Source organism: Xenopus laevis, chromosome 1L (genome assembly GCF_017654675.1).
Source record: "Xenopus laevis strain J_2021 chromosome 1L, Xenopus_laevis_v10.1, whole genome shotgun sequence".
Lineage (NCBI taxonomy): Eukaryota > Metazoa > Chordata > Amphibia > Anura > Pipidae > Xenopus > Xenopus laevis.
This window is the reverse complement of record NC_054371.1, coordinates 88,377,248-88,387,967: the sequence shown is the minus strand read 5'-3', so window position 1 is coordinate 88,387,967 and position 10,720 is coordinate 88,377,248. Positions and strand designations below refer to the sequence as shown.

Below are 10,720 nucleotides of genomic sequence, written 5' to 3'. Positions count from 1 at the left end.
GTGACCACTGCATTCTGCCTGACAGTGCTGTAGCAGTTTACAACATCCCTTGTAGTAGCAATGTTACCTTGCAGTTATGGGGTACTGAATTTTAATCTTACCATGGCACTATCTGGGAAGTATTCTGGTATTTTAAAGTGGAATTCAGTGGGGTAACTATCGGGGGAGCAGTGGGTTTGGTATTCCCCCAGTAGAGCCCACTGGAGATGCTTTGCACGCTATATGAGAATGTGAACTGCGCATTTGGCGGAGGGGGGTAGACTGTAAGGAGCTTTCAATGGCAACCAATGATAAATTGCTTTTGGAAATACTTATTAATTTCCTCCTGAAAATATACATAAATGAAACAAATATCTCATGATTACCTCTTGCTATACATATCATGTAACCTTTATGAACTCATCGCAATAAGAATGTATTGATTATATAACTTTTATCCTTCCTAAGTTATACTCTTTCACCTTTGTAATACTGTAGTTTGTGTACCAAGATTCTACGTTTAATTGCTAATGATCATTTTTGTTCTTTATTGCCTTGATATTGATTTGTAGAAGAGTAATTGACATGCTTTCCAGACATCAGACTGTTTTGTCTTTAGTAACTTGAGTAACTTGCGCTGGTAGTTTCTTTTACAAAGGTGTGAAGCATTGTAAACTAACATCTGAAAATCTGGTGTTCGCATGGCATAAAATAAAACACACGTTGATAAATTTACCATTTATTTTACACAGCATAATAAATATGCCCCTAGTTGTAAACATTCATAACACGCCCATTATGGGCCACATATATGCTTAGTGAAGTTATCAAAGGAAAAGGCCCACAACTTTAAGACAGGTCTCAATATATATATCATTTCAATACCTTTTGGGGGGAATGTACTATTGGTCACTAACACAAAAATCATTTGCAATTCGTTCACAATGCGAATAAATGTTCGCAAAGTGAACAATTTTGCCTTTGCTTACACTTTGGTTACACTTTGGATAGCAATTGTGAATTATATAGTGCGCAGTGTATGTAATAAAAAGTTGTTACTATTGCTCCAAAGGTTTATGCCACCGTCAAGCAGGTGTTAAAGGTTTGCAATGAGCAATTAAGATTCTCAATGCAATAAGCCTAATGAAGAATATTACACTGCGACATGCAAATTTTTATTCGTAATTTGTTCTCTTTTGACTGATGTAATAGCACCCAAGCAGGAAAAAGCAGCAGGGGTTTTCCTGCTTTGGTGATATTATCATGTTTACCACTAGGTGGGGCATTTTAGCAATACAAACTAAAGGTGGCCATAGACTTAAAGATCCGCTCGTTTGGCGACATCGCCAAATGAGCGGATCTTTCCCGATATGCCACTATAAACTGCGTGGCTATATCGGGGGTAATTTGAGCGTTCGGCCATATGGCCGAACGATCGAATTACGATGCGCCAAGCGGCTCCGACGGGTCGGTCGGGTAAAAATCCAACCTTCCCGATCGATATCGTGGCCAGATATCGATCGGGATGACCCGTCGAAAGCCCCCATACACGGGCAGATAAGCTGTCAAATCGGTCCAAATGACCGATATCGGCAGCTTTATCTGCCCGTGTATGGCCACCTTAATACTTCAACAGAAGTGTCAGGTAGCTGCTATCTGCTTAGCTACCCATTGTTCTGTTCATAGGCTGCTGATGGGCTGCTGGGGAGGTAAGGAATGGAGTGATATCACTCCCACTTGCAGTATAGCAGTAAAAAGTGACTGAAGTTTTTCAGAGCACAAGTCACATGACCTGAGGGAACCTGGGAAACTGACAATATGTCTAGCCCTGTGCCAAGTTTCAAAATTAAATATAAAAAATATTTCTGCTATTTTAGAAATTGGATTTCAGTGTAGAATTCTGCTGGAGCAGCACATACCTTTTTAGCAAGTGAAATACAGAGTTATTGAAAATACCTCTTATTACAAATTTGACCCAAGGGCTGTTAGGGGGCTCAGGAAGGTTTTTTTATGCCTCTGATGCAAATTGACTTCATAGGGGCCTTTTTTTTGCCTTCCTTTGGATTAACTAGCAGTTAGGCAGGTTTAAATAATCATAAAGTTATGTGGATGTGTGTCTTTTTTCAAAGACACAAAATTAAGTTGTTTTAATAGACCTAAATATGTTACCCAGTGCACACCAGGACAAGGTAACTTTTTTATTGCTAGTTACCAGATTTAAACATGGGGAGTTCTAAAATGTTGGGTAAAGAGTAGCTCTGTCATCTTTTATAAATATGGAAGCTCCCTTCAACCAATAAGGGTTCAAAATCCTGCTAGGGAAGGCTTAGATTTGTATAACAATAGTCTGTATTAATTTTTAATAATTAGTTAATAAGCATAAATTATTTGGTGTTCTCGTTTGTTTGTACAGACAGTTCATTTCTTGCATTGACAGTTCAGTGTTTCTATCATACATTTCTTCTACAGGTATAAGCTTTTTATAAGTATCATGCTTATTCAAATAATTTGCTTTAGTGGTGCAAAAGCAGTCTAATCATGAGTTGTATGTGTATATTAGACACATATGCACAAATGTATGTATAAAGTCCAGATTATTACTAGTCAGTGTTCCATGACACACAACCTGGAAATTGCATTAGACCAGGGAACATTTATTTTAGTTGTACAATGAAAAAAGCATTTTGCTGTGTCACTGGTCAATTATTCTCATCATTGGCAAATAGTTCAGTGCTTTACAGGAATGTCCGTCTATCTAAACAGTGGTCCTCCTTGCAGGTCAAAGACTATGGTATCTGACCATAGGGCCAGTTTATGATCTGTTGTGGTTGTAAAAGTTCCCTCAACATTTAGATTATATGTGCATGTGTATTGAAATCATATATTCTATCAAGCTTGTGTACCAATGCTATGGGTACAAGTGCAGGAGCACCAGGGACAGTAAAACTACATCCATTACAGTCCATACAGGGAGGCAAGATTTGTTGTACTCCTGGTGGTAAGTGAACCCTATATATAACCCCTGACTTGGATGTCCTAATGTTTGTAAATGAGCCCTCATGGTTTAGGCTTCCTAAATGGCAGATTCAAGATTAACGTTCCAGAATATTTTTGTTTTATTATTTATAAACAAAACATAATCCTTTGTGGTTTTAGGAATTATTACTTTCATTAAAGTTATATTGTAATCGAATTTCAACCATATCAAAATATAGTTTAATGTTTTTAAAACTTTAATAGTTGGATATGCTCACTTGCCTACAACCTTAGGGTATAGAATAACACTTTCAAAAGGATAATATTTTTGTTAAGTTCAGAACTACCTTGCATAACATTAAAATTATTTTTAGGCACTAGAGAAGAATTATTTTTTTCAGAAGTTTCCCATAAATAACATACAACTAAATTAAAAAAATTTTTTTTTGAAAAAAAGTGGTAGGAATTCAAAATGTTTTATATTTACCCTGCTATCATGGACCTTTTGGAGTTGTAGTTCAGCTGCAGTGGCTAAAGATGTGGACAATATGTAACATATGTAATAGGGATGCACCAAATACAGGATTCGGGATGTGTAAGCAGGATTCGGCCAAATCCTTCTGCACGGCCGAACCGAATACAAATCCTAATTTGCATATGCAAATTAGGGCGGGAGGGAAATTGCATGACTTTTTGTCACAAAACATGGAAGTAAAAAATGTTTTCCCCTTTCCACCCCTAAAGTATTCGAGGGTTTGGCCAAATCCAAAATAGTGGATTCGGTGTATCCCTAATATGTAACTCCATATGTTCTATGTATATAATTCATGTGATTCAGTTGTATAATCACATTTACTTTACAGTGCTACGCAATATATTGGCACTATATAAATACATGTTAATAATAATAATAAACATAGCAAGATATAATATACTTCTAGGGAGATAAATATATTACAGAGTGTGTTCTGTTTATATTGGGATAACCACTGCAATCATTTAGTGGAAAGGAGACAGGATTGAGTTTCTAAGCAAATTATCTGTCAATAGCCAAATAAATACAAAAGATATGAAAATATTAGTGGTTTGAACACTACATTTATTGGGTCTCTTTAAGCAGATGTTGATGTCCATTCTGTCTTAATTGTTGTCTTTTCATTAATTTTTTTGTTGGCTAACAGAGGGAATCTACAGTATGACTTTACAAAACTTGATACATTTATGGATCTTCTTATGGCAAATGGCTTGGTGCCAGGTGAGAAGCTGTTCATGTTTTAACTGAATGAATACACTATTGGTTACTAAACTTCTTCATGCTGTGATATAAATACATTGTAAAATCAATTGCTTTAATAATGTTCAAATATTAATAGTCTTAGGGCTATGACCCATGCTGTATTTTAACTGCAACTGAAATCAGACAGAAACAGAGGTGAACACTTCCCATCAAGCTGTCACCACTTCCCTGTTCTAATCTATTGGTGCTGCCTGATGACAAGAGGAAACTGATGTTTGGAACACCACTGTTGGTTTTTGTCTAATTACAGTGGTGGTCAAAAAACACCCTTTGGCTGTTGAAAAAAGCACCCAATGGGCTATCAGCCTCAAGTAGAATCGTTAATCAACCTCACTAAGCTGGCCCAAGTACAGTAACCCACAATAACCAATTGCATCTACTGGTTATCTATTTTCACAAAGAATCACATTTGGTTACTGCACCAGGACACATAAGGGGCCTATTTATCATGCTGTGCAAAAAGTGGAGTAAAGCATTACCAGTGATGTTGCTCAGAGCAACCAATCAGCAGTTAGATTTCAACAGTTTGAAAACAAAAGCAAAGATCTGATTGCTATGACCAATATCACCGGTAATGTTTCACTTCACTTTTTACACAGCATAATACATAGACCCCTCAGTGCATTTATTGAATATGGTGATTAATAATAATAAACCACAAAACATTTCAAATTAATTTTAAACTGGTATTCAATTTTTTGGTATTCAAGGTTTTGAACTGATGGGTAGCCCATCTGGATATTTTACTGATTTTGAAGATAAACATCAAGTGATGGAATGGAGGAACCTGGTATTTATGACAGCTCAAAGATACATCAGTAAGCATGGAATATATTTCATTTTCATGTTACAGGTATGGTATTGATTATATGGAATTCTTAATGCCGATGGTTTTCTGGAAAGAGAATTTTATAGTAAATGAACCCAACTGGATAGATCAAAGCTAGCTTAGTTGGGATTTACTGTTTGGTACTGCAACTATTGTTGACGAAAAAGAAAATAAGTTTACAAAAATGTCCTTCAAATTTACTCCATGGGAAATGGTCTTTCAGTAACTGAGCTTTTTGAATATCTGGTTGCTGGATAAGAGATATGATATGTGTCATGGCCTATATTCTACATCAAACATTTTGTTTTATGTAGCTATTGTGCCAGCTTTGACATGCATTATATATATGTATAACTTTATTTGTACAGCACTGTTAAGGAGCCACAGCGCTGTACAATGCATAAAAGTACAATATAAGTAAAAGTACACAGTAAAAATACACATAAGGAGAACAAGTCAGACAATAAATACAATGAATAGTACGCAGAGCTCAATAAGGATATAGAGATTAAGTGCTATGTGGTAAGAGCCACAGTAGGAAGGAGGTCCCTGCCCCATAGAGCTTACAGTGTAAGTGGGTGGGTGTCTAACATACAGGCACAAATTGGAGGGGGAAAGGCATTGTCCAATAGGTACTAGGACTAGACATATGTTCTAGTGCTCCATTACATAGGGGTAAATTCATCAAAGAGTGAAGTTCCGCCACTAGAGTGAAATTCCGCAGCTCTCAATTCATTTCTATGGGATTTTATCAATGGGTGAAAGTGAAAGTTCACCCTTTGATGAATACGCCTTTAAAAATCCCATAGAAATAAATAGGGAGTGGCGGCATTTCACTCTAGTGGCGGAACTTCACTATTAACTTCACTCTTTGATAAATATACCCCCTAGACTCTTAGTTTTTTTTCTTGAAGAGATTGGGAGAACACTCCTTATGGAGGAATTCAGGGATGGAATTCCAGAGGTAAGGAGCAGCAAGATAGAAAGATTTGAGACAAGAGGTGTTAATGGAAGTGGATGGAGCAAAAAGAAGGTGGCTCTGAGAGGAGTGGGGCAGATGGCCAGGAACGTACAGTGAGACAAGTGAAGAGATTTAGTGAGGAGTGAAGGGCTTTGAATGTTATCAGAAGTATTTTATATGCTATCCTTTGCCTAACAGGCAGCCATGCTAAGAATTTTAGCAGGGGTTGGACAGGTTTCCTCTTGGGAGAGAGCAGAAGGATCCTGGTAGTGGAGTTTGCGATCAGTTGGAGGGGAGAGAGTCAGAAAGACCAGGTAGTACGAGATTGCAATAGTCTAAACCGGATAGGAAAAGTGCATAGATTAGTGTTTTGGCTTTTGTTTGTGAAAGAAAGGAGTGTATCATAACTATGTTGCAAAGGAGGAAATGGCAGGTTTTTGCAGTAGTATTAATATGATTAAAGAAGGAGAGAGACTGGTTGAAGCAGCAAGCTGAGTTAACAGTGGTAATGGTCATGATATCAATAATAATGGTGAATGGAAGAGATGGGCTAGGTTTGAGTGGGAAGACCATGAGCTCAGTTTTTGCCAAGTTGAGCTTGGGGTGACAATCGTTCATCCAGGAGGAGAGAGCTAGTAGATAGTTTGCTATCTGGGTCTAAATGTCAGTGGTTAGTGGCAAATCAATCCATATTCATTATTTATATAGTTCTGTATTTTAAGAGCATTGCATTCTATCAACATAGGTAGATATAACTTAAAACACAAACATGTATTTGTTGGTGAGCTAAATTTAATGATAATCAAAATAATGAACACCTAGGGGCACATTTACTAAGCTCAAGTGAAGGATTCAAAGTAAAAAAAACTTTGAATTTCAAAGTATTTTTTTGGGTACTTCGACCATCGATTAGGCTACTACGACCTTCGACTTCGATTCGAATGATTCAAAGTAAAAATCGTTTGACTATTCTACCATTCGACCATTCGAGTTGAAGTACTGTCTCTTTACAAAAAAACATTGTCTACTTGTACCGAGGTACAATGTTAGCCTATGGGGACCTTCCCCATCAGTTTTCTAAGGTTTTTTGATCGAAGAAAAATCCTTCGATCGATCGATTAAAATCCTTCGAATCGTTCGTTTAGAAGGATTTCTTTGTCCGATCGAACTATTTTTACTTTGATCGATCGATCATAGTATTTGCGCAAAATCCTTTGAATTCGATATTGGAATTTGAAGGATTTTACTTCGCGGGTCGAATTCGAGGGTTTATTAACCCTCGATATTCAACCCTTAGTAAATGTGCCCCCTAGTATTGACTGAGCAGTAAACCATTCTAAACCAGGCATGCTTGACCTGAGAGGTATAAATTACGGTGTTTTTGTAAACTTATAGTGCATCACATTTATAAGGACACACACTTTGTCCTCTAATGGAATGAAAAGGACATATGACACAGTTACTGAGTGATACTGGAGGAAATTCTGCATTTTCCAGACCAATTCCATGTGCAGTAGTTAGAGAAAACCTGAGGATATGTGTCAGCTCTACAGCACAGTCACACAAAAAAACAACAACAACAAAAACATCTTGTAATATTTTTTGGGAATAATAGAGACATTTTACGTTCAGTTTCAATGACATTTTTTCAGAATTCTACATATTTCTTAAGCTTATTAATAATCAAGTTCAAAAATCAAGGGTCAGGGAAAGACCTGTGCGGGACTTCATTAACATTACTGGTCCAGTTAGAAAATGTTCCATGTACCGCCACCTTGTACAGATATTATGAATGCTTTCATTGTTATTTTATTAGGAAGACACTTCCTATAATATAACAATTATTATATTATATTATTATTATTAGAAATACAACCTTAATACATGAAAGTTTTTTTTTAAACATGGAGACATTTTGTTTTCATTAAACTTGAAGGCTTGGCTCCAATGATTAACTGGCATCCATGAGTTGTGATTTCTCATCCACATAACTGGGTGTGTAGAACATAAGTGCAAAAGTCCTTTAGGTGTGTTTGCCTATTAGCACATCAGTGTTGCCTTCATGCCAAGTAGCAAAAAATAACCCCTTTTGCATTAACGTTCAAGGTTGTATTACATTTTCAAATTGCTGGAATGCCAAGACTGTGCTATGCAGTCAAGTATTCTGTCTTTCTGTTAGCAGTAATATATGTTGACAGATTATGCTACTGTAGAAAAGTAGGAAACTATTAAACTAGAAGTTGTATAAAACATGGCAATCACAAACTTTTTGCCTAGGGGGAGAAACAGAGAATACACTAGGTGGCCTATTCACTAACATTCAAAATTCTATTTTTTTCACAAATCAGTTTTTTTTTCTGTATAAAGTAATATTTTATTATCTTTATTCAAGATTTATGGTAAACTCTAATACACAAAACACAAAGCAGTGGGAGTTGCACTGATCTGATGTATCACTTTTTTTGCTAATTGCCGAACTTTTTTGCTAATTGCCGAAAAACTAAATTTTTAGAGGTTTTCAGATTTTTTTGTAGACCTATCAGTTTTTTTTATAAAGATCTCATTAAATCACTTTTTGTACACAGGAAGATACACTGCATTGTTAAAAAAAAATTCTGTTTATATTTTTACTACATTATGGTATATATATAAGTTTATTTTCATGCTAGTGCTTGTTAATGATTCATGTAAAAAACATAACACACGTTGCCCCATAAACTTTGCTTCAGAGTCTATAAAACTCTATTTTGTTTGGCTTTACAGAAAAATATGGATTGCTACAAGTTTCTCAGTGGAATTTTGAAACATGGAATGAACCAGATAATCATGACTTTGACAATGTTTCCATGACTGTCAATGGTTAAGTCAGAAATATTTCTTCTATTCATTGTTTTAGTTTTGCATAATTTTATTGCTTGTTTGTCATAATAATTTGAGCAAACTGTGTGGGTATGTCTAGACATACTGTATAATTTATGGATTTTAGCAAATAGTGTGACATGATTTGCTATACAGCACTATGGTGATTGAATAATGCATGAAACATTTTTCACAATTATAATGTATAAGAAAAATAATGTACTTAAGGTGTGCTAGAAATACTACATTTTTGCAACAGGAAATAAGAGTGAAAGGACAAGTTTTACAAGGTACCAAAGATAGGCACAAACAGAGATCAGACATCAGATTTCTATCTGGCCAAACTTTTCATGTAATAGGAAATAACAGAGCTGAATTCTTTTGAAATCAAGAGTATTTTCCTCATACCTCCACTGCTTATGCTTAACCTATAGTACACATCTACTCAGTTTTCTCCCAGTCTTGTTTTACCCATTGTGCCTAAGAGCTTTTGGCATACAGAACACTTTGATATATATTAGAGAAATATTATAACAATATACTTTACTCCTTTATACTTTACTCCTACTTCAGTTGAAGTCTTTTTTAAGGTAGGAATACAGTTATTGAAAATATGGATTTTTTTGTTACTGTCAAAGGTTACCAGACTGTGTAGAGTTTTTTCAACTCGAAAAATTTATTTTTGACCACAAAAAACCTAGAAAACTTGAATTAATGGAAAACGCAACTGGAACTGTAATAAATCTGCCCCATAGTGTGTTTTACATTCAGCAATTTAATCAAATGTGATGGGCAGTAGGGATGGGCGAATTTGACCCGTTTCGTTTCGCCAAAAATTCGCTGCCGGCAAAATGCCACAGACGACCATTAAAGTCTATGGGTGTCAAAATAATTTTGTTGCGTGGCTACATTTTTTTGGCGCACCTCTTTTTTTTTTTTACACACACCGCCACAAAAGTTTTTTCAGCAAAACGAGGCAAAAAAATTTGCCCATCCGTAATGGGCAGGTATTGCCAGGAGCTTCATCACCTGCAGGAGAGGAGATTTCCTTCCACAGCCTTTGCCTGTGTACACAAAAAAATTTTGCTTGCAGCTTTTAAGAACTGTGTGGGTCTAATTAATTACTAAATTACTCGAATGTAGAACTTTGGCATCTAAAAGCGAGGTCATGTAGAAGTCAATGGAAGCTGTCCTAAGCAAAATGTAAACTACTAATTTAATTAGCGGTTTTCAAAAAAATGTTGAGCTTGTAAACTCAGAAATTCAAGGTATTCAAGTTTTTGTCCACTATTTTATTAAATCAAGTTTTTTTTAATTCAGATTTTTTAATAAATAAGCAAACAGAGGTTTTTAAAAATGTGAATTCACTTGTGGGAGCATAAATGTACTGCTTAGAGAAAACATTACTGGGAATACTAACAGGAAAAAGGAATATTTATGCCAATACTTAAGGCATTACAGCCTAGTTTCAATTTGGATACTAAATCATGGGCTTCGGCCTGAACAATCCATAGGGGCACATTTACTAAAGAGCGAATTGTGAATTTGCGAATCACCTGAAAGTCAAGCAACACACTTCACTAGCAAATTACCATGTTGCTGGAGAACTTTCACTGCATTTTGCCAGGCGATAGCAGATACAGGGAGCATAGGGCAGGCCGAGTATGGCCCACACAGAAAGCATAGAGCAGGCAGAATATAGTACACACAGAAAGCATAGGGAAGGCAAAACAGTGCAGGACACAGGGAAACCTATCATGACCACTCGAAGATGTACTTCATACTGTAACACAGTGCTGGTGCCCCTCCAATATTTTGT

The 10,720-nt window shown here is 36.1% G+C and overlaps 1 protein-coding gene across 1 annotated transcript in view; it reads left to right on the top strand.

Moving 5' to 3' along the window:
- idua.L (alpha-L-iduronidase L homeolog) overlaps positions 1-10,720 on the top strand; it is a 70,329-nt gene that overhangs the window by 37,419 nt on the left and 22,190 nt on the right. The window contains 3 exon segments of the mRNA NM_001093562.1: positions 4,137-4,210; positions 4,963-5,070; positions 8,806-8,901. Of these exon segments, the coding sequence (NP_001087031.1) occupies positions 4,137-4,210; positions 4,963-5,070; positions 8,806-8,901 (278 nt within the window).